Here is a 23244-nt window from a genome sequence, read left to right on the forward strand (position 1 = left end):
GGAGCAGATCCAGAGCATCGCCCAGGGACTCCATGACACTGGCTCCCACTCCAGCTGCTCCCAGATCCTGCTATAGCCCCATTTGGGGTCAGGAATCTGTCCCTGAGAGCGGTCATCCTCCTCCAGCTGCACGATGAACTTTGGTGAACTTTCCAAGGCTCAACCCTCTCTGCACAGGGTTACAATGTCCTTCTTAAGGAGACCGCAGGCCGTCACTCCGCTCTTCCCAAGTTGCTGTGGACTCACAGGCCTGTGTGCTCTCAGCTCCCCCACGGTTTCCAGTGAGAACCCCTAGTGTGCCAGCCCTTCTCGAGGTCACCACCTCGAGCCGCAGACTCCTCCGACCCTGGGGCCGCTCGCTGCAATCCCCCGGGGAACCCTGTTACTGCAAAAGTCCTTCTCTCTCCCAGGGCCAAGCCGCAGGCTCCTCCGCCCCTGACTTTAGCACTCCTGGTCCTCATCAATCCCCCTTCGTTTTACTGCTCCCCAGTCACTTACTGCAGTAAGCGCCGTCCACGGGGTGCAGTACATCCCACCGCTCCCACCACTTGTCAGGAAACAGGGTGTCGGCCATTCTCTGTGTCCAGACCCCTGCACTCTAGGGCTCTGCAATGATCGTACACCCTTATCCCACCCCCTAGCTACTTAAGAACTGCATAGGGGAAACTGAGGCACCCCCACAGTATTCAGATGAAACATTAAGAACAGTCCTGCTTCGACACAGCCAATTCTGTCTGTTCTCTGGCCTGACCAAGGCTTTCCTGCACTGGGTCCAGTCGGCTGATTAAACCCACCCAGGTGCCAGCTGGTGGCAGGGCATGTTGCTCCCCACGATGGTGCCAGGCTTCCTTGGGGTCTGGCTCAGTGGGACTCACTGGGTGGAGCTCATGGGGGGCAGCCAGGGGTCTGCAGGCCCAGAAGTCCAGCCTGAGGGGTGGGTGAAGCCATGGGCCTGACCCTGGAGAAAGAGTGACACCACGGGGGGAAGGAGGGTGTCTGGCTCCGGGCCTCCCAAATGCTATTCCAATGCTAGTGCCCCACATGCCCCCTCCCTGGCCTCCCCCTGCTGCACAATGCTGCATTCCGCAAACAGGGAAACTGAGGCCCAGCTAGCAGGGACTCAGACTCAGATCAGCCCAGGCCCAGTCAGGAGCCCTAACAGCAAGCCCAGCCTGCAAGTGCAGACACACCGGACTCCTGGGTTCTCTCCCTGGTGCTGGGAGGGGAGTGGGGTCTAGCGGTTAGCACAGGGGGTGCTGGGAGCCAGGACTCCTGGGTTCTATTTCCCCTCTGCCCTCGGCCCCACCGCTACTGACTGTGGGATCAGGCCCTTGGGCAGCAACAATCCCCCACCCCTCCCCCTGCTTCGGGCTGCCAGGAAGCAGCTCTTCCCACGCAGCAGTATGGGCGCTATGACACACACACCAGCCCCTTCCGCTTGAAGAGCCCTGGTGACCTCATAGAGCTCTGCTGGCGGGGGCGGGGGCCGATGGCACGCGGCACTTGTGAGGTCACAGGGAGCGGCCGGGAGGAGTCGCGGCGAGAGCCCTTCGCACGAGGGGCCGGTACCGAGCTCCAGCCCCTGGCTCGAGTGAACCCCCCTGGCACCAGCAGCCTGCCCCTGGCACGAGGGCCCGGCCCTCGCCGGTGGAGCCCCTGGGGGCCCGGCCTGGTTCGGACCATGGCCAACGTGGTCGTGAAAACCATCTGGCAGTCGAAGGAAATCAACGAAGCTGGAGACCCCCCCTCTGGGGCAGAGACCCGAGCCCAGAGCACCCGGGACCTGCTGGGCAAAGCCAGCCCCAAGGCCTTCCCCAGGAAGAAGAAAGCCGTGTCCTTCCATGGGTCAGGCCTGGGGGGGGGGGGCTGAGGCCGGGGGTGGAGGGGGGGTGGCACTGGCTGGGGGGGGCAGAAGGGGGCTCAGGGGCCCGTGTGGCTGACCTCTGCCCCCCACCCCGCAGGGTGGAGCCCCCCCCGGCCAGCGAGGCCCCCCCCGGCCGCCTGAACTTAAAGCGCTCCTCAGCCTGCACCAACGTCTCGCTGCTGAACCTGACGGGCGACGACTCCGAGTCCACGGACGACGGGGCCGGGCGGGGGGCCGCCCCCCTCAGCCCCCCCCTGCCCTCCGGGGACCCCGCCTGGTCTGAGGACGACACCGACCCCTCCACCCCGCTGGTGAGACCCTTCCCCACCCTGCCGGGGACCCACCTGGGGACACCGACCCCCTGCACCCCGCTGGTGAGACCCCCACCCCCCAGGGACCTGCCTGGGGATACCGACCCCCTACCCCACTGGTGAGACCCCCACCCCCCAGGGACCCGCCTGGGGACCCCAACTCCCCACCCCGCTGGTGAGGCCCCCATCTCCACTTCACGGGGACCCTTCTTGGGGCACCAACCTCCCCACCCCGTTGGTGAGACCCCCCAACCCTGCCTGGGGACACTGACCCCCCCATGTGCAAAGACACCCCCCCTGCATCCCGCTGGTGAGACCCCTACCCCCTAGGGACCCACCTGGGGACCCCAACTCCCCACCCCGCTGGTGAGGCCCCCATCTCCACTTCACGGGGACCCTTCCTGGGGCACCAACCCCCCACCCCATTGGTGAGACCCCCCCAACCCTGCCTGGGGACACTGACCCCCCCATGTGCAAAGAGCCCCCCAAGACCTCCCCCATCAGGAAACCCCTCCCCTCAGGCCCTTCCACCCCCCTTCCAATTAACACTGACCTCTACATGGATCCCCCTCCTACCTGGGAACTCTCCCACCCCCATAGGGACCTACCCTGGCAGGACACCCCCCGTCCCCGACCCTGCCCTATACAGGGGATGGCAGAATTTGCTCCTTGGGTCCCAGGTCGGTGGGAGGGGGGGAATTCTGTGCCGGGGGTCCCAGGTTGGGGGGGGTCTGTGCCAGGTCTCCCCCCCCCGACTCCCCTCCTCACCGTCTCCCCCTGCAGGACATGGTGAACAGCGGTCTGGTGCGCGCCAAGGACTCCGTCACCAGCCTCAAGGAGCGGGCGTCCCGGGTCAACCGGCGGGTGCAGAGCCTCCAGGTCTGTGCCCCTCTGCCCCGGATCTGTCCACCCGCCCCGGGGTCCCCACCCTCACCGTCTCTGCCCTCCCCCCCAGGGCCCCTTATTCCAGGCCCAGGTTGTGCCCCCTCCCCAAGTCAGAGGGTCCCTGCCAGGGGGGTAATGGACCCTCCCCCCCCAGTGCTGACCCTCCCCCCCCCCGCCATGACACCTCCCCCCGCTCACCCCCCACTCTGCCCCCCCACCAGAGCGAATGCTCGATGCTGTGTGACAACCTGGAGCGCCGGCGGAGGGAGGCCGAGGACCTGGAGGAGTACTGCACCCAGCTCCAGGTGAGAGGGGTCCCACGTCAGGGAGGGGTACCCAGCTCCCCAGGGTGCTAACCCCCTTCCCACCCTGCAATGCAGGAGAGCTGCCGCAAGGTCAGCCAGTCGGTGGAAGACGCTGAGATCAAGACCAATGCGCTCAAGAAAAGCTCCGTCCTGCTGGAGGTGAGAGCATGGGGGAGTGGGCACTGCTGGGGGGAAGCTCACAGCGGGCTGGGGCACTGCTGGGGGGAAGCTTGCAGCGCCAGGGTCCCCGGCTGCGGCACTGCTGGGGGGGAAGCTTGCAGTTGCCTGGCTGGGGCACTGCTCGGGGGAAGCTTGCAGCGCCGGGGTCCCCGGCTAGGGACACTGCTGGGGGGAAGTTCACAGCACCAGGGTCCCCAGCTCGGGCACTGCTGCGGGGAAGCTTGCAGCACCAGGGTCCCTGGAGGGTGCATGGCTGTGGGAAGCTCACAGGGCCAGGTCCCCGGCTGGGGCACTGCTGGGGGAAGCTCGCAGCTCTGGGGTCCCCAGCTGGGGCACTGCTGCGGGGAAGTTCACAGCCCTGCCCCCAGGAGAAGCTGCGGACGCTGCAGCAGCAGGCGCAGGGCGGGGAGCTCGGCGGGCAGGAACCGGAGCAGCACGTGGCCACGGAGATCTCCAAGCACAGCCGGGACCTGGCAGGGGGCAGCCCCACAGATCCCATCGGCAGCCCGCAGGGGGTGCAGGGCAGGGAGCCGGGCTCTGCGCTGGAGGAATCCAGGTGAGGTGAGGGGAGGGGCAGATATGGGGGGTGGGAGGGGCCCTAGGTTATGGGGGAGAGGCTGGTGAGTCAGGCCAGGGTCATGTAGGGTGGGGGGGAATTGGGCGAGGGGACCAGATTGTGGGCTGGGGGCCTCCTTATATTCCCCTCCCAGGCAGGGGGCTGGCGGGCGGCTATGGGGGGGGGCCCTGCCAGCCCAGCCCCCCGACCCCTCTCCCCAGGCAGGGGGCTAGCGGGCGGCTGTGGGGGATCCCTGCCAGCCCAGCCCCCCGACCCCTCTCCCCAGGCAGGGGGCTGGCGGGCGGCTGTGGGGGATCCCTGCCAGCCCAGCCCCCCGACCCCTCTCCCCAGGCAGGGGGCTGGCGGGCGGCTGTGGGGGATCCCTGCCAGCCCAGCCCCCTGACTCCTCTCCCCAGGCAGGGGGCCATGCTGCGGACCATCGAGCGGCTTGGGGTGCGGTGGCAACGGGGGCACCAGGAGCTCCAGGGGCGGCTGGACGAAGCCTTCAACACGTACGTAGGTCCCCCCCACAGGGCACTGCCCCCCCACCTCCTTGCCCCCAGGGCACCCCCCCTTGCCCCCTCCCACACCCCAGGGCACCTCCCTCGGCTCCATACCCTCCCCTTCCCCTCGCCCCCTGGCCACAGTGGGCTCAGGCTGGCGGCAGACTCAGGCAATCCCCCTCCCGGCAGGGCGAACTGCACGGCCCAGGCCCTGAGCCAGCTCCGCGCCGACCTCGAGGGGCTGCGGCAGGTCAAGCCGCTGCTGGAGGACGTGGCCCGTCAGCTGGGGAGCCTCAGGGCCCTGGAGCTGCCCGACCGGCCCCCCACCAGCTCTGCCAGGTACCAGCAGCTGGGGGAATGGAGTGGGGGCTGCGGGGCGGGAGCGAGGGGCGCCGGCGGGGCCGGGCTGGCGGGGGGCTGCGGGGCGGGAGCGAGGGGCGCCGGCGGGGGCGGGAGCGAGGGGCGCCGGCGGGGCCGGGCTGGCGGGGGGCTGCGGGGCGGGAGCGAGGGGCGCCGGCGGGGCCGGGCTGGCGGGGGGCTGCGGGGCGGGAGCGAGGGGCGCCGGCGGGGGCAGGAGCGAGGGGCGCCGGCGGGGCCGGGCTGGCGGGGGGCTGCGGGGCGGGAGCGAGGGGCGCCGGCGGGGCCGGGCTGGCCGGGGGCTGCGGGGCGGGAGCGAGGGGCGCCGGCGGGGCCGGGCTGGCGGGGGGCTGCGGGGCGGGAGCGAGGGGCGCCGGCGGGGGCGGGAGCGAGGGGCGCCGGCGGGGCCGGGCTGGCGGGGGGCTGCGGGGCGGGAGCGAGGGGCGCCGGCGGGGGCGGGGAGCGAGGGGCGCCGGCGGGGCCGGGCTGGCGGGGGGCTGCGGGGCGGGAGCGAGGGGTGCTGGCGGGGAGCTGCGGGGCGGGAGCGAGGGGCGCCGGCGGGGGCGGGAGCGAGGGGCGCCGGCGGGGGCGGGCTGGCGGGGGGCTGCGGGGCGGGAGCGAGGGGTGCTGGCGGGGGGCTGCGGGGCGGGAGCGAGGGGCGCCGGCGGGGGCGGGAGCGAGGGGTGCCGGCGGGGCCGGGCTGGCGGGGGGCTGCGGGGCGGGAGCGAGGGGCGCCGGCGGGAGCGAGGGGCGCCGGCGGGGCCGGGCTGGCGGGGGGCTGCGGGGCGGGAGCGAGGGGCGCCGGCGGGAGCGAGGGGCGCCGGCGGGGCCGGGCTGGCGGGGGGCTGCGGGGCGGGAGCGAGGGGCGCCGGCGGGGCCGGGCTGGCGGGGGGCTGCGGGGCGGGAGCGAGGGGCGCCGGCGGGGGCGGGAGCGAGGGGCGCCGGCGGGGCCGGGCTGGCGGGGGGCTGCGGGGCGGGAGCGAGGGGCGCCGGCGGGGCCGGGCTGGCGGGGGGCTGCGGGGCGGGAGCGAGGGGCGCCGGCGGGAGCAAGGGGCGCCGGCGGGGCCGGGCTGGTGGGGGGCTGCGGGGCGGGAGCGAGGGGCGCCGGCGGGGCCGGGCTGGCGGGGGGCTGCGGGGCGGGAGCGAGGGGCGCCGGCGGGGGCGGGAGCGAGGGGCGCCGGCGGGGCCGGGCTGGCGGGGGGCTGCGGGGCGGGAGCGAGGGGCGCCGGCGGGAGCGAGGGGCGCCGGCGGGGCCGGGCTGGCGGGGGGCTGCGGGGCGGGAGCGAGGGGCGCCGGCGGGAGCGAGGGGCGCCGGCGGGGCCGGGCTGGCGGGGGGCTGCGGGGCGGGAGCGAGGGGCGCCGGCGGGGGCGGGAGCGAGGGGCGCCGGCGGGGCCGGGCTGGCGGGGGGCTGCGGGGAGGGAGTGAGGGGCGGGGGCGGGAGCGAGGGGCGCCGCCGTGCTCTTTCTGTGACCTGTCTCCCCCCTGTCCCCCAGCCAGGGCTGCATCAGTGCCCAGAGCCTGGGGCAGATGGTGGAGCGCGCGGTGACGCCCCTGCTGGAGGAACTGAGGCAGTGCGGGCTCCCCCCGGCCCCCTGCCCCGCCTGCCAGCGGCTGCAGAACAAGATCCTGGTATGGGGCTGGGGGTAGGAGGATGTGGGGATCCAGGGTGTCTCTCACGGCCCCAAGCCCCCACTTAAGTAGTCCATGGCAGGAGAGGGGCACCCTGCTGCAAGACCCCTCGCAGGCTGGGTCCTCCAGCCAGGCCCCCCCTGCTCCACCCAGTTCCCCTGTCCCACACTGGGGGCCTCCCACTGCCCCCACGCTGCTCCCCCCATGGCCTCCATTCTCCCCCACGTAACGAGGTCTCTTTCCCCCACACCCCCGGGCAGGAGCTGGAGGAGGCCGCCTTGGACACACACGCACGAGCGGAGACCCTGAGCTCCAACTTACGCCTGGCACAGGATGAAGCCCTGAGAGCCAAGACCTATGTGGAGCGCGTCCGGCTCAGCCCCCAGTGAGTAATGCGCAGCCCCCTCTCCCCGCAGTGGGGCAGAAGGGCCAGTGGAACTACCCGACACTGGAATCTAGGGCCACAGGAGCTCCCCGGGACATGGAGCAACCGGGGTCACTCTGCCACTCTCACCTCTGTATGTATGGGGTGACCCCAGGGCTGGGAGAGCAAGGGGCTGTGGGTCAGGATTGAGGGGTATTGGTAGAGTTGGGGGGCAGGGGAGAAGAAAGCCAGGTACCAGCAGCTGAGGGAGGAAAAGCCGGAGGGAGAGGAAAGCCAGGTCAGACCAATGATCCATCTTGCTCAGCGTCCTGTTTGCCAACAGGCCCCAACGCAATTAGTCCCGGCAGCTGGTCCCAGCTCCCGAGGTTTGGGGACCTCAGAGCATGGGGCTGCGTCCCTGCCCATCCTGGCTAATAGCCATTGACAGACCCACCCTCCCGCTCTCATTCTTTCCTGAACCTAGTTATCGTTTTGGCCTCAATTTCCCCTGGCAGGGAGTTCCCTAGGTTAATAGGGACGTGTTGGGCGAAGAAATACCTCTCCACCTGTTTGTTTTAAACCTGCCACCGGGCACTTGCACTGGGGGGGGCCCTGGTTTCTTGTGTGCAGTGACGGGGTGAATAATACTGCCCGAGTCAGATTCTCCACCCCTGCGCTCGGTTGGCTTTTTTGGCCCTGCTGCGCCTTGAGCGGGAGCAGCTCATGCAGCCCCCGGGGTTTTGCACGGCTGGGCGGGATTCTGTTTTCCAGCGGGCATCAGTTTGCATTTCTCCACCTTGTGTTTCCTCTGCCGGTTTGTTCCCTGCGTGACTCTTCTGCTAACCGACCCTTCAGTCCTCCACTTTGACTCAGTTTACCTGAGCCGGGAGGGAGCTTCTCTCCTACGCAGGAGCGACCCCTTGTCAAATGCTGTCTCCTTCTGCCCCCTGCAGGGAGAAGCCCCCCGGCCTGGACCCCCTCCATGCCCGGCTCAGCTCCCTGCAGGCCCAGCTGGCCCAGGACGGGGGGGCCCAGCCTCCAGCACCGCCTCCACCCCAGCAGCGCTGACTCCCACCGCAGCCACCAATAAAGCGCCTGCCCTGGCCCTGGGCCCGCGTCTCCGGCCCCGTGTGCATGTGTGGGTCTTCGGGGCAGGGGGGCATCAACCCAGGGCTCTGCTGTAGGGTATTGATGCTGCTCTAGGGCAGATTCCTCCGTCATGGTGGGGGGGGGTCATTAGATGTCCCCCTCCCCAGGTCTCTCACATTTGTTGTTGTTGGATCTTTATTGCCTGTCCGCATTTGCAGCCAGCGACTCCAGTCTCAGCCCCCGGGTGGGCCCTGCCCCCCTCAGAGTCCCCCTTCACAAACAAGTACGAAGCTGCCTCAAGAACTGGGGGGGCCCTACCACAGACACCCCCTCAATGGCTGCAGCCTTAGCTGAAAACCCCAATTTTGTTTTATTGGGGGGGGTGAGTATGGCAAAGTCTCCCCCCATTTCCTGGGGGCCCATAGGATAGGTGAAGTGTCAATCAGTGTCTCAGCTGTGGGGGGGGGCTCTGTAGAATGGGGGGCCAGCAGGAGCTGGGGGCTTTGCACCCATCCCGAGCAGCACCCCCACACAACTGTACCAGCCAGCACCAGGACGGGGAAACACCCCCCGGGCCAAATCCTGCCCCCGGCAGTCACCCCAGCCGCCCACTCCTGCACTCCCTCCCACCATCAGACGCACTAGTGGGGGGTTTCTGAATACAAACACAGCCCATGCCCTAGCAGGGTCTCCATGCCCCATCGCTTTATTGGCAGGGGGGAAAACCAGCCATTCCCCCCCCCGCAGCGCATCTTCAGGCTACTTGGTGGGCAGGTTGAAGAGAGCCCGGAGGTCGAGCAGAGCCGTCCGGATGTTGGCCCCGAAGCGGTGAGCGTCCTGGTGGAGAAGACAGGACCGGTTAGCTGGGGGGGGGGGGGCGAGGTTATTGCCATGGGGGGGGGTTAGGGAGGGAGGGGGGCAGGCTCCACTCACCGTCTCGGGGCTGGAGAACTTGCAGGAGACGTGGAATGTGATCAGGTCTTCGCCAATGATGATGTACGACACCCCGTAGCCGTTATCGTCCACCTGGGGGGGCAGAGAACCCAGGAGTCCTGGGTCCCAGGCCCCCCGGCCCCAACCACTAGACCCCACTCCCCACCCAGAGCCAGGAGAGAACCCAGGAGTCCTGGCTCCCGGGCCCCCTGCTCCAGCCTGTAGCCCCCCACTCCCCTTCCCTGAGCCGGGATAGAACCCAGGCGTCCGGCACTCACCGGCCCGAAGCCGCCCCCACTCCCCTTCCCCGAGCCGGGATAGAACCCAGGCGTCCGGCACTCACCGGCCCGAAGCCGCCCCCACAGGAGATGTAATCAGGATGTTTCTTGAGGTCGAAGAGCTCGAACTGCTGGATGGGGGTCTGACTGGTGGAGAGGCCCCATGGCTCCGACAGCACCTGCCAGGCAAGGCCGGGGACGGGGGCGCGGAGGGTCAGGGGGGCCTAGCCCTGATCCCCTTCCCCCCACCTCGCCCCCTTCCTGCGATTGCCCTGCCCCCAAAGCCCCCCCCCCACGCAAGGTCCACCCCTCCCAAGCTCCGCCTCCCTGGTCCCCCAAGCCCCACCTCCTTGGTCCCCAAGCCCCACCCCTCCCTGAGATTGCCCCACCTCCTTGGTCTCCGAGTTCTGCCCCGAGACAGCCCCCTCCTGGAAATTACCCTGGCCCCTCTTCAAGCCCCACCCCCGTGCCCCCCAAGCCCTGCCCCCTCCCCCCACTTACCTCCCTGAGGAAAGGGGAGTCCACACCCAGGTACTTGGAGACCACGTAGAGGCAAAAGAGGTGTCGGTCGATGCCCGCACCCATCATGGCCCGGCGGTACAGGGTCTGGTGCTTGGTGGCTGCCACACGGAACAGGGCCAGGCGCTGGGAGGTCTGGGGGGAACGGACGGACATGGGAGTGAGAGGAGAGGGACCAAGGCAGCCGGCACAAGGCTGGGGGGCAAGCCGAGGACTTTGGAGGCAAAGCGCTGGCCGGGCAGAGGCCCGGGGACGTACCGGGGAAGGAAGTGTGAGCGGTTCTGCCCCCGCGGCGTTGGCGGGCCCTGGAGGCCACCAACAAACGGGACGGTGGCCCAGAGAGACGCCCTGCTCCAACACCCGCGTCTCCCGCCGGCGGGAACCCCCCGGAAGTTGGCCCAGGGGCAGTGGGGCCCCAGCTCATCCAGACGGGGAAGCTCATCCAGACCCCCTTCACCCCTCCCCACAGCCTCCGTCCCGCTTTTGCGGGCCGGTCCCCTGATGTGGAAGGCCCCAGCTCCCCTGCCCCGGCCCCGACTCACGCTCTGGGCAGCATCCATCATGGCGCGGACGAAGTTGCAGGACTCGATGGAGCAGGAGCGGACGGTCTCCGTGCGCCCCTCGCGGAAGAGCCGCGTCATGGCGGCCTCGTAGGTCAGGCAGAACTTCCCTTTGTCCTGCGGGGAAGGAGGAGGCTTAGACGGGGCCCCCTCGCCCGGCGCCGGGACGTGGCCCCGCTGGGGTGGGGGGCAGGTCAGGCCGTGGGGCTGGGGCTGTACCTGGTAGTGCGCCAGCTGGAGGGTGAGCTGGATGAAGCTGTCAGGGATGGCTCTGGGGCAGGTCATAGGGCGGGGGCCAACTGTGGGGCAGGCCGTGGGGCGTGGCAGTACCCCGAAGGGCGCCAGCGGCAGGGCGAGCTGGATGAAGCTGTCGGGGCTGGGGCAGGCCGTGGGGCTGGCCGTGGGGCGGGGCCGTACCCCGAAGGGCGCCAGCGGCAGGGCGAGCTGGATGAAGCTGTCGGGGCTGGGGCAGGCCGTGGGGCTGGCCGTGGGGCGGGGCCGTACCCGGAAGTGCGCCAGCGGCAGGGCGAGCTGGATGAAGCTGTCGGGGCTGGGGCAGGCCGTGGGGCGGGGCCGTACCCGGAAGTGCGCCAGCTGCAGGGCGAGCTGGATGAAGCTGTCGGGGCTGGGGCTGGCCGTGGGGCGGGGCCGTACCCGGAAGTGCGCCAGCTGCAGGGCGAGCTGGATGAAGCTGTCGGGGCTGGGGCAGGCCGTGGGGCTGGCCGTGGGGTGGGGCCGTACCCCAAAGGGCGCCAGCGGCAGGGCGAGCTGGATGAAGCTGTCGGGGCTGGGGCAGGCCGTGGGGCTGGCCGTGGGGCGGGGCCGTACCCGGAAGTGCGCCAGCTGCAGGGCGAGCTGGATGAAGCTGTCGGGGCTGGGGCAGGCCGTGGGGCTGGCCGTGGGGTGGGGCCGTACCCCAAAGGGCGCCAGCGGCAGGGCGAGCTGGATGAAGCTGTCGGGGCTGGGGCAGGCCGTGGGGCTGGCCGTGGGGCGGGGCCGTACCCGGAAGTGCGCCAGCTGCAGGGCGAGCTGGATGAAGCTGTCGGGGCTGGGGCTGGCCGTGGGGCGGGGCCGTACCCGGAAGTGCGCCAGCTGCAGGGCGAGCTGGATGAAGCTGTCGGGGCTGGGGCAGGCCGTGGGGCTGGCCGTGGGGTGGGGCCGTACCCCAAAGGGCGCCAGCGGCAGGGCGAGCTGGATGAAGCTGTCGGGGCTGGGGCAGGCCGTGGGGCTGGCCGTGGGGCGGGGCCGTACCCGGAAGTGCGCTAGCTGCAGGGCGAGCTGGATGAAGCTGTCGGGGCTGGGGCAGGCCGTGGGGCTGGCCGTGGGGTGGGGCCGTACCCCAAAGGGCGCCAGCGGCAGGGCGAGCTGGATGAAGCTGTCGGGGCTGGGGCAGGCCGTGGGGCTGGCCGTGGGGCGGGGCCGTACCCGGAAGTGCGCCAGCTGCAGGGCGAGCTGGATGAAGCTGTCGGGGCTGGGGCAGGCCGTGGGGCTGGCCGTGGGGTGGGGCCGTACCCCAAAGGGCGCCAGCGGCAGGGCGAGCTGGATGAAGCTGGCGGGGCTGGGGCAGGCCGTGGGGCTGGCCGTGGGGCGGGGCCGTACCCGGAAGTGCGCCAGCTGCAGGGCGAGCTGGATGAAGCTGTCGGGGCTGGTGCGGCATTTCTTGATCAGCCCCTTGCCGAAGTCCTTGAAGGCGAACGTGTGGAAATCGACGTCGTCGGCCAGGGCCTGAGCCACCCGCAGGGAGTCCTGGATCACCCGCTGGCACTGGGAGGGGGGCGGGGGGGGTCAGACCACAGACCTCCCCCCTCTGGCTCGTGCCAGGCCCCGCCCCCACCTTCCCTTGGCTCCACCCCCACCTCAGGCCCCGCCCCCACCTTTCCTTGGCTCCACCCCCACCTCAGGCCCCGCCCCCACCTTCCTTTGGCTCCATCCCCCTATTGGGACCAGCCCCCCACACCCCACCCCACCCTCAGCCCCTCCTCTGCCCAGGCCCCACCCCCGGCTCACCTCCCCAGGGATCTCCCACTGCAGCTTCTGGGGCGGGGGGATGTCGGGGTCCAGCTCCCCCTTGCAGTGACCGTCCGCGCTGTAACCCAGCTGGAAGATGTCCGTGGCCAGCGTGTACTGTGGGGGACGGGGGAGACACAGGCAGTTAAGAACCCAGGTGTCCGGGCTCCCAGCCGCGCCCCCCCCCGCCCCCATCCTTGGAGCTGGGAGGGAACCCAAGCGTCCGGGCTCCCAGGTCACCCCCCCCCAGCTCTGGGAGAAGGAACCCAGGCGTCCGGGCGTACCTCCCAGAGGTGGCCCATGATGGGGGCGTCGGCCCAGGAGTGCTCCGCGTTCAGCCCTATCTTGCCGTTGCGGAAGATGATCACGGTGAAGGATTTATCGAACCACCTGCAAGGGGGCAGCCGCGCGGTGAGAGGGGGCCTGTGGCCGGGGCCCAAGGAAGGAGGGGGGCGGGGGAAAGGGTAGGGGCACTGCAGGGTGGGCCTGGGGAGGGGAGAATCTCATGGGAGCAGCCAGGGAGGAGGCTGGCGGGGTGGAGGGGGGTCGTCAGGGGGAGCGGGTAGGGGAGAGTTGGGGGGCCAGTCAGACGCAGCAAGGCCTTCGCATCACGGGTCCGGGGGAAGAGTTGGGGGGCTCAGGGAGGGAGTTGGGGGGAGTCAGGGGGGCAGGGGTCCCCCACCTGTCGTGGCATTGCCCGTGCAGCAGGGCCTTGGCGGAGCGGGTCGGGGGGGAGTTGGGGGGTCAGGGAGCGGGTCAGGGGGGTGCTGGGGGCTCGGGGGGGCCTTCGGGGGGCCGGGGTCCCCCACCTGTCGTGGCATTGCCCGTGCAGCAGGGCCTTGGCGTACTGGTCCAGCGCCCGGCCCGGCTCGGGGCCCAGCAGCCCCTGCTCGGTGGTGTCCAGCGTGAGGAAAAAGGCAGCTTGCTCCACCGCCCGGAGCGACTCCTGGTTCCGGCCCGACCCGAAGTACGACCGGCGGGCTCGGGCCCACGGCTCCCTGTGGGGGGGTACGGGGGGGTCAGCACCTCCTCCCCCCTCCCCTGCCCCACTGGGTGCCCATATCCCCCCTCCCCCCAGCTCCCAATCACCCTTCCCCCAGCACCTGGCTCCTGCGTCCCCCCCCACGTGTCTCCCGTCCCTCAACCCCTCCCAACTCCCGTCCCACCCACTCCTCCCCCCCCGCTTCCAATCCCCCTAACTCCCATTCCGCCCATTGCTCCCCCCCCCGCGGTTCCCATCCCCCTAAGTCCCGTCCCGCCCACTGCTCCCCCCCCCGCAGTTCCCATCCCCCTAACTCCCGTCCCGCCCACTGCTCCCCCCCCGCGGTTCTCATCCCCCTAGGTTCCGTCCTGCCCACTGCTCCCCCCCCCACGGTTCTCATCCCCCTAACTCCTGTCCCGCCCACTGCTCCCCCCCCCGCGGTTCTCATCCCCCTAGGTCCCGTCCTGCCCACTGCTGCCCCCCCCACGGTTCTCATCCCCCTAACTCCCATCCCGCCCATTGCTCCCCCCCCGCGGTTCCCATCCCCCTAAGTCCCGTCCACTGCTCCCCCCCCCCGCAGTTCCCATCCCCCTAGGTCCCGTCCCGCCCATTCCTCCCCCCCCGCGGTTCCCATCCCCCTAGGTTCCGTCCTGCCCACTGCTCCCCCCCCACGGTTCTCATCCCCCTAACTCCTGTCCCGCCCACTGCTCCCCCCCCGCGGTTCTCATCCCCCTAACTCCTGTCCCGCCCACTGCTCCCCCCCCGCGGTTCTCATCCCCCTAACTCCTGTCCCGCCCACTGCTCCCCCCCCACGGTTCTCATCCCCCTAACTCCTGTCCCGCCCACTGCTCCCCCCCCGCGGTTCTCATCCCCCTAACTCCTGTCCCGCCCACTGCTCCCCCCCCCGCGGTTCTCATCCCCCTAGGTCCCGTCCCGCCCACTGCTCCCCCCCGCCCCGCGGTTCTCATCCCCCTAACTCCCATCCCGCCCACTGCTCCCCCCCCCCGCGGTTCTCATCCCCCTAGGTCCCGTCCTGCCCACTGCTCCCCCCCCCGCGGTTCTTATCCCCCCTAACTCCTGTCCCGCCCACTGCTTCCCCCCCCCGCGGTTCTCATCCCCCTAGGTCCCGTCCCACCCACTGCTCCCCCCCGCCCCGCGGTTCTCATCCCCCTAACTCCCATCCCGCCCACTGCTCCCCCCCCCGCGGTTCTCATCCCCCTAGGTCCCGTCCTGCCCACTGCTCCCCCCCCCGCGGTTCTCATCCCCCTAACTCCCATCCCGCCCACTGCTCCCCCCCCCGCGGTTCTCATCCCCCTAACTCCTGTCCCGCCCACTGCTTCCCCCCCGCGGTTCTCATCCCCCTAAGTCCCGTCCCGCCCTGCCACCCCTGGTTCCCATCCCCCTAGGTCCCGTCCCACCCACTGCCCTCCTTCCCCCAGTTCCCACCCCGCCCATTGTCCCCCCTCCCCAGTTCCCATCCCCCTAGGTCCCGTCCTGCCCCCCGCTCTCACCGGGGCCCGGCGGTCAGGGCGGCCAGGGTCTCCTCGCCGGGCGCGGGGGGCGTGGGGTCGTCGAGGATCCGCTGGAACTGGGCCTGCAGCTCGCGGGGGCCCAGCAGCCGCCCCCCGTGGTACAGCCCCACGCGGAAGAACCGGCCGGCGTGGAAGACAGCCACGTGCCGGCTGTCCTGCCGATGCTGCAGCAAATCTGGGGGGGAGCAGGGGGGTGGGGGGGTGCCCCTTGGACGTCCCCCTGCCAAGCCAAACACCTGGCACCAACCGCTCCCCTCCTGTGGGCCCCCACCCCCACTCTGAGCCCCCTCCCACTGGGTCCCTTCAGCCCCTCTCTGGGGGTCACCCCACTCGGAGCCCCCTCACTGGGTCCCTTCAGCCCCTCTCTGGGGGTCACCCCACTCAGAGCCCCATCACTGGGTCCACTCAGCCCCTCTCTGGGGGTCACCCCACTCGGAGCCCCCTCACTGGGTCCACTCAGCCCCTCACTGGGGGTCACCCCACTCGGAGCCCCCTCACTGGGTCCACTCAGCCCCTCTCTGGGGGTCACCCCACTCGGAGCCCCCTCACTGGGTCCACTCAGCCCCTCTCTGGGGGTCACCCCACTCAGAGCCCCCTCACTGGGCCCCCTCCCACTGGGTCTCCTCTGCCCATCCCTGGGGGTCACCCCACTTTGAGCCCCCCCACCTCTCTCTGGGGCTCTGGGGGTCACCCCAGACCAAGCACCCCCAGCTGTAAGGGGGGGTGTACTTGCTATCTTTGGGGTATTTAGTCTGCGGCAAAGTTTTCGTCCCAGGGGTTCAGTGGGAGGTGACCCCCCCTCACCGGGTGGGGGGCAGAGAGGGTCCCTACCTGCCTCCACTCCAGGGACACGGGTGGTGTTGAACATGCGTTCGTACTGCGCAGAGCACATGGGCAAGGTGCCCTGGATCATCAGCTGGGGAGGGCGGGGGGAGTCAATCACCCCAGAGACACGCCAGCCCCCTGCCCCCCCGTAATGCAGCCCCATGCCGAGGGGAGTCCCGTCCCTGTCCCCTAGACACCCCAGCCCCTTCACGGCACAACCCCCTGCTGAGGCTCCCTCCCTGCCGAGACCCCGCCCCCCTCTGCCCCCCCAACCACCCCCCCCGACCAGATGCCCCCCCCGACCCCCCCCTCACCGGTTTGATCTCCTCCCGGTTCAGCAGACGGCGATAGAGGAGAAGGGCATGGACCACGTTCCCCGCCCGGGCTGCCTGCATGGGGGTCGGGGTGACGTACAGGAAATCCTGGGGGTGGGGGGGGAGAAGGGGGTTAGGGACTGAGCGATACATGGGGGACCCCCATCTGCCCCCATATGGGCCCAGAGCCGGGTACAGGGCGGGGGGACCCCACATGCCCCCCATATGGGCCCAGAGTGGGGTACAGGGTGGGGGACCCCCATCTGCCCCCCATATGGGCCCAGAGCGGGGTACAGGGTGGGGGGACCCCCATCTGCCCCCCATATGGGCCTAGAGCAGGGTACAGGAAGGGGAGACCCCACACGCCCCCCATATGGGCCCAGAGCCGGGTACAGGGCGGGGGGACCCCACATGCCCCCCATATGGGCGCAGAGCAGGGTACAGGGTGGGGGGACCCCCATCTGCCCCCCATATGGGCCCAGAGCAGGGTACAGGAAGGGGGGACCCCACACGCCCCCCATATGGGCCCAGAGCAGGGTACAGGAAGGGGGGACCCCACACGTCCCCCATATGGGCCCAGAGCAGGGTACAGGAAGGGGAGACCCCACACGCCCCCCATATGGGCCCAGAGCAGGGTACAGGAAGGGGGGACCCCACACGCCCCCCATATGGGCCCAGAGCAGGGTACAGGAAGGGGGGACCCCACACGCCCCCCATATGGGCCCAGAGCGGGGTACAGGGTGGGGGGACCCCACACGCCCCCCATATGGGCCCAGAGCAGGGTACAGGAAGGGGGGACCCCACACGCCCCCCATATGGGCCCAGAGCAGGGTACAGGAAGGGGGGACCCCACACGCCCCCCATATGGGCCCAGAGCAGGGTACAGGAAGGGGAGACCCCACACGCCCCCCATATGGGCCCAGAGCAGGGTACAGGAAGGGGGGACCCCACACGCCCCCCCAGAAAGGACTTACCATGGCATAGTAATTGCTGTTCACCATCAGGGGGCCCCGTCCCCGCAGGTAAACATATTCTTCCCACCAGTCACTCACCTGCGGGGGGGGGGCAGGGTAAAGGGAGTCAGACACCCCCCCCCGCTCTCCTCTTGCAGCACGACGCCCCCCCCCAAGCCCCCAACCCCCGTGCAGCACAGCGCCCCCCTTCTGAGCCCCCCCCAGCCCAGCCCAGCACAAGCCCCCCGGGGCCGGTTCACTCACGTAGTTGGTGGCCCACCAGGACTTGAGGGTCAGATACCACTGCAGACGGGGGCCCAGCGAGCGCTCGAAGTCCCGGGCCAGGGCGGCCGCACGCTGGAAGCGCGGGTCCGACAGCAGGGGGCGCACGGACTCCAGGTACTGGGGGGGCAGAGCCGGGGGAAGACCCCCCCCAAGCCGGGGTGTGTCAGCTCAACTGCCCCTAGCCCCCCACCAGCATCCCACCATGTGCCCCCCCCGGACTCCCCCTCCGCTCCAGTCCCCAGGACTCAGAAACCCCCCTTCCCAGGACCCTCCCCCCAGTTCCCCAACACCCCCCCATAACCCCTCCTTCCAGGACACCCCCCCCAACTTCCCCTCCCTCCAGCCCCCAGGGTGGCCCAGACCTCCTCCCCAGGATTCCCCCCAGCCACCAGCTCCACGCGCTATCTCAGAGTCCGAGGACCCAGACCCCCCCCTTCCCCAAACTCTCTCCCCACCCCGGCCCCCAGAACCCGCCCCCCCGAGTTGCTCACCCGCTGCACGGTGTCCCTGATGGGGGGCACGGGCAGGCGTGGCAGGGACGCCTGGTAGCTGTACAGCATGGGCCTACGGCCGGCAAAGATCTTCACCAGCGCCTGCGGGCGGAGACGGGGGGCCAAGCAGTGAGCCCCCCAACCGGCCCCATCCTCCCCCCACAGCCTGCCAAGGACACACCCAGGCTTCCTCGGGCTTCCCCTCCAGCCCCCCAGCACCCCGCCCAGCTCGGTCCGTGCCCCCCCGGACAGCTTCAGCCCCCATCCTACCTCCCCGCCCCCCCCCCAGACCGTGGTACATGCCAGGCCTGAGCCACAGTGGCATGGGGGCACCCCCTGTGGCCCACCGCAGCCTCCCTCCATAGCCCCCCCAGCCCCCCACGGGCCCACCCGGAAGGGACCAGCCCCCTCCACCCCCGGAGCCCCAGGACGTACCACCCCCCATGGGGCCCCATGGCCCGTACGAGCCTCCGCCCATGGGGTCCCCAGAAGGCGCCAGCCCCGGACATACCGGCCCCCCACATGGCCCCGGGGCCCCCCGGCCCGTACCAGCCAGAACTTGGTGTGGCGAGCGAGGTGTGGCCGTGCTCTGTCCATCCAGCCGTGGTAGCAGAGCAGGGCCCGCAGGGCGCCCCGCATGGTCACCACCAGCCCCAGCCAGAGCAGGGTGGCGAAGGCCAGAGCCCCCAGCCCCGCCCGGGCGGCTCCGACAGGTAGGCGCTGCGGGGGGGCAGGGGGGTCAGCGGGGGGCGGCCCGACCCCCTCCCCAGGGACACCCCCCGCCGCCCCTCCTGGGGCCGCCCAGTGCTCCCCGAGCCCCCAGCCCCACACACCACCCTGGCCCTGCCCCCCCCCAGGCCCTCCCCAGTGCCCCCCGAGCCCTGCCTCCTTCTCCCAGCCCCACACACCACCCTGGCCCTGCCCCCCCAGGCCCTCCCAGTGCCCCCCGAGCCTGCCTCCTCTCCAGCCCCACACACCACCCTGGCCTGCCCCCCAGGCCCTCCCAGTGCCCCCGAGCCTGCCTCCTTCTCCCAGCCCCACACACCACCCTGGCCCTGCCCCCCCAGGCCCTCCCCAGTGCCCCCGAGCCCTGCCTCCTTCTCCCAGCCCCACACACCACCCTGGCCCTGCCCCCCCAGGCCCTCCCAGTGCCCCCGAGCCCCTGCCTCCTTCTCCCAGCCCCACACACCACCCTGGCCCTGCCCCCCCAGGCCCTCCCCAGTGCCCCCCGAGCCCTGCCTCCTTCTCCCAGCCCCACACACCACCCTGGCCCTGCCCCCCCATGCCCTCCCAGTGCCCCCCGAGCCCTGCCTCCTTCTCCCAGCCCCACACACCACACTGGCCTTGTCTCCCCCCATGCCCTCCCCAGTGCCCCCCGAGCCCTGCCTCCTTCTCCCAGCCCCACACACCACCCTGGCCCTGCCCCCCCAGGCCTCCCCAGTGCCCCCCGAGCCCTGCCTCCTTCTCCCAGCCCACACACCACCCTGGCCCTGCCCCCCCATGCCCTCCCAGTGCCCCCCGAGCCTCCAGCCCCCCACACACCTCCCTGGCCCTGCCCCCCCAGGCCCTCCCCCGTGCCCCCTGCACGCCCAGCCCTGCCTCCTTCTCCCAGCCCCACACACCACACTGGCCCTGTTCCCCCATGCCCTCCCCAGTGCCCCCCGAGCCCTGCCTCCTTCTCCCAGCCCCACACACCACACTGGCCTTGTTCCCCCCATGCCCTCCCCAGTGCCCCCCGAGCCTCCAGCCCCACACACCTCCCTGGCCCTGCCCCCCCAGGCCCTCCTCCGTGCCCCCTGCACGCCCAGTCCTGCCTCCTTCTCCAGCCCCACACACCTCCCTGGCCCTGCCGCTGCCCCCCCCCCCATGCCCTCAGCCCAGCTTACTTCTCCCAGCCCCACACACCTTCCTGGCCCCGTCCCCCATGCCCTCCCCCGTGCCCCCCAAACCTGGACCCCTCCCCCCAACCCCACACACCTCCCTGGCCCTGCCCCTGCCCCTGCCCCCCCATGCCCTCCCCAGTGCCCCCCGAGCCCCAAGCCCTGCCCCCTCCCCAGCCCCACACACCTCCCTGGCCCTGCTGCTGCCTCCCCATGCCCTCCCCTGTGCCCCCAGCCCAGCTTCCTTCTCCCAGCCCCACACACCTTCCTGGCCCAGTCCCCCATGCCCTCCCCCATGCCCCCCAAACCCGGAACCCTCCCCCACCCCACACACCTCCCTGGCCCTGGCCCTGCCCCCCCATGCCCTCTCCAGTGCCCCCCGAGCCCCAAGCCCTGCCCCCCTCCCCCAGCCCCACACACCTCCCTGGCCCTGCCGCTGCCCCCCCATGCCCTCCCCCGTGCCCCCAGCCCAGCCTCCTTCTCCTAGCCCCACACACCTCCCTGGCTCTGTCCCCCATGCACCTCCCAGCCCTGGCCCCTTCCCCCCACATCTCCAACCCTGCCCCCCATGCCACCCAAACCCCGAACCCTGGCCCCCTCCCCCAGCCCCACACACCTCCCTGGCCCTGCCCCTCTGAGCCCCCAGCCCCACACACCTCCCTGGTCCCGCACCTCATGACCTCCCCAATGCCCCCTGAACTCCCAGCCCTGCCCCCTCCACCGCTATGTTTCCCTGGCCCTGTGCCCCCTACACTGACCCCCCCCATGCACACACCCATGCCTGTGCCCCCCATCCCAGCCCCCTTCCCTCAGCCCCATACACCTTCCTGGCCCAGCCCCCCATGGCCCCCAGCCCAGCCCCACTGTCCCCCAACCTGGCGGGAAGGTGCTCCTTGATCTTGCCGATGAGCCCCATGGAGGGGTCGAGGCGGGAGGCCTGGCTGGCCAGGATGGCCGTGCGCATGACCAGCCAGCTGGCTGGGCTGGCGGGGAAAACGCCCGTCAGCAGGCTGTTCTGTGGGGGGAGAAGGGGGTCAGCGGGGTGTGGGGGCTGCATGGGGCCAGGCCGGAACCCAGCTCCGCCCCCCAGCCCCCAGATCCCTGCTCCTCAGTCGGACCCGACGGCTCCACCCACCCAGCCCCCCAGATCCCTGCTCCTCGATCTGACCCCCCAGCTCCCCCCCCAGCTCCCCGCTCCTCAGTCGGACCCGACGGCTCCGACCCCCCAGCCCCCAGATCCCTGCTCCTTGGTCTGATCCCCCAGCTCCCCCCCCAGCCCCCCAGCTCCCCGCTCCTCAGTCGGACCCGACGGCTCCACCCACCCAGCCCCCAGATCCCTGCTCCTCAATCTGACCCCCCAGCTCCCCCCAGATCCCTGCTCCTCGGTCTGACCCCCCAGCTCCCCCCCCAGCCCCCAGATCCCTGCTCCTCAGTCGGACCCCATGGCTCCCCCCACCCAGCCCCCAGATCCCTGTTCCTCGGTCTGACCCCACGGCTCCTCCTCTAGCCCCAGATCCCTGCTGCTTGGTCTGACCCCACGGCTCCCCCACCCAGCCCCCAGATCCCTGCTGCTCGGTCTGACCCCACAGCTCCCCCCCCAACCCCAGATCCCTGCTGCTCGGTCTGACCCCACGGCTCCTCCTCTAGCCCCCAGATCCCTGCCCCCCAGCCTGACTCCTCACCCCCCCCAGCCCGCAATCCCTGCCCCAGTCTCACCCCTTGGATACCTCCCAGCCCCTTGCTCCTCAGTCTGACCCCTCAGCTCCCCCCCACCCCTGCACACAGTCAGATCCCACAGCTCCTCCCCAGCCCCAGGGGGTCCCCCCCATACCCGTAGCCGGGTGATTTTCTTCTTCCAGGAGCGCAGGCCGGCCAGGTAGACCTGCTTCAGGGCCACATGGCTGAGCCGCAGGTCGACCCCCTCGGGCGAGACCGTGAACTGGAACGCCACGGCCTGGTGAGCCTCCGCCATCGCTGGGGGGCGCTAGCAGGTGCTGGGGCAGAGAGAGACGGGCCGGGGGGGGGCATTGACATGCTGCGTCTGTCCCCCCCCGAAACACAGCCAGGACGCCTGGGTCCCACCCCAGTGCTAAAAGGGGGGGGTCCAGGGATATGGGGGGGCTGGGAGCCAGGAGACCAAACCCCCTCAGGCTCTGGGGAGAACCCCAGATTCCCAGCCCCCCCACGCCTCACCCCAGAGGGGTCCCCGGATACCGAGCCCCAGCACCCGCCCCAAAGGGGTCCGTGAACATCCAGCCCCCGTGGCCCCCCCAAGAGGGGCCTCTGAATTCCCAGCCCCCACACCCACTGCTCCCCCCTCCCCCGGGGACTTGTCCCTGGGGTCATTCCCCTCCTGGGCAAAACCAGCCCAACCGGGCTGCCAGCCCCCCATGGTGCAGATTTGTCTGTGTGTCCCCCCCCCCACGTTGGGACCTACTGCTGGGCTCAGGCCCCCCCCCACTGCCCCATGGGGAGCGGCTGAGCTGGGGCTCCCGGCAGCACTCGCTCTGGGGCAGGTTTTCTGCCCCTTTCCTCGGCCTCACGGCTCTTCTCAAACCGCCCCACCCACGCAATAGGCCAACCTCCCTCTGGCCGGGGACCCGGTGCCAGCCCCAGGACCGAACGCCCTCTGCCCCCCAAGTATCCCCTGTTAGCCCTTTGGCCCCAGCACCACGGGGAGAGCTCCTGGCCTGGGACAGTGACCCCAACAGGTTGGGGGGGGAGAGAGGGGCCCCTTCCCCTACCCAGGGGCACAGCCGGCGGGGTATCGTGGGTACCTGCCGTACCTGGGCACTGCCAAGAGGCCCAGACCTGCCAGCACCAGCCAGGCCAGCCCCGGCTCCGCGATGACCTCACCCCTGATGCGCTGCTGAGGTCACAATCCAGCACCCCAGCATGTGGGGTGGGGGGGGGGAGCTGGAGACATCTCAGACCCCCAGGGAGGGGGAGGAAGGAAGAGATCCCGTCTCCCCACCGCCCCCTGCTCTAACCACTAGCCCCCACTCCCTCCCAGAGCCAGGGATGGAACCCAGGAGTCCTGGCCCCCTGTTCTTACCACTAGCCCCCACGCCCCTCCCAGAGCCTGGGAGAGAACCCAGGAGTCCTGGCTCCCGGCCCAGGCCCCCTCTGCCCCATCCCCAACCCAGATCAGCCCCCCCCCCAAATCGTGCCAAGCTCCGCACAGCCCCTGACCCAGCTCAGGGTCCCCCGACTGGACGCCGCCCTGCCCCACAGCAGCACACAGTCCCTGCCCCACAGGCCTCCCAGTTTAAGCAGATCAAGGCAGGCTCCCTGTACCTGTGGGGAAACTGACGCTGGGAGGGACGGAAGAGGTGGAATAGAACCCAGGAGTCCGGAGGCCAGCTGCCTGGCTGAGCCTGGCCTGTGCCTGGCAAACACCCTCCCCAGCCAGCGACCTTTACTCCCTGGCACAGGAGACGCTCTGGGGGCTGCGACCTTCCCCACCCCCACAGGAAGGGACCCGGACGCAGATAACACACCGGGCTGACTCTGGGTCCAGACACTCAAGGGGGAAGTGGGGTCTAGTGGTTAGAGCAGAGGGGGACTGGGAACCAGGACTCCTGGGTTCTATCCCCAGCTCTGGGAGAAGGGGGGGGGAGCCAGGACTCCAACCCACTAGA

The 23244-nt window shown here is 70.8% G+C and overlaps 2 protein-coding genes across 2 annotated transcripts; one reads left to right on the top strand and one right to left on the bottom strand.

Annotated features, from left to right (window-relative positions):
* The first annotated feature begins 1681 nt into the window (after positions 1-1681).
* TSKS (testis specific serine kinase substrate) lies at positions 1682-8050 on the top strand. Its single transcript, XM_073321832.1, has 11 exons — positions 1682-1845; positions 1962-2175; positions 2959-3054; positions 3282-3365; positions 3441-3524; positions 3914-4101; positions 4518-4613; positions 4794-4943; positions 6456-6591; positions 6852-6976; positions 7909-8050. Exons 1-11 carry the CDS (start codon positions 1682-1684, stop codon positions 8021-8023), a joined length of 1452 nt encoding a protein of 483 aa, XP_073177933.1. The 3' UTR covers positions 8024-8050.
* Positions 8051-8727: 677 nt separating this feature from the next.
* Positions 8728-22571, bottom strand: CPT1C (carnitine palmitoyltransferase 1C). Its single transcript, XM_078850071.1, is given in 20 exon segments — positions 8728-8881; positions 8978-9070; positions 9321-9434; positions 9757-9909; positions 10317-10451; positions 11934-12098; positions 12342-12458; positions 12626-12731; positions 13151-13339; positions 14835-15030; positions 15687-15771; positions 15995-16102; positions 16969-17046; positions 17212-17349; positions 17724-17825; positions 18273-18427; positions 18430-18443; positions 20479-20618; positions 21435-21597; positions 22390-22571. Coding segments are annotated over 19 exon segments (2307 nt in total). The 5' UTR covers positions 21576-21597; positions 22390-22571; the 3' UTR covers positions 8728-8803.
* Between the last annotated feature and the right edge of the window lie 673 nt (positions 22572-23244).

This window comes from Lepidochelys kempii, chromosome 23 (genome assembly GCF_965140285.1).
Source record: "Lepidochelys kempii isolate rLepKem1 chromosome 23, rLepKem1.hap1, whole genome shotgun sequence".
NCBI lineage: Eukaryota > Metazoa > Chordata > Testudines > Cheloniidae > Lepidochelys > Lepidochelys kempii.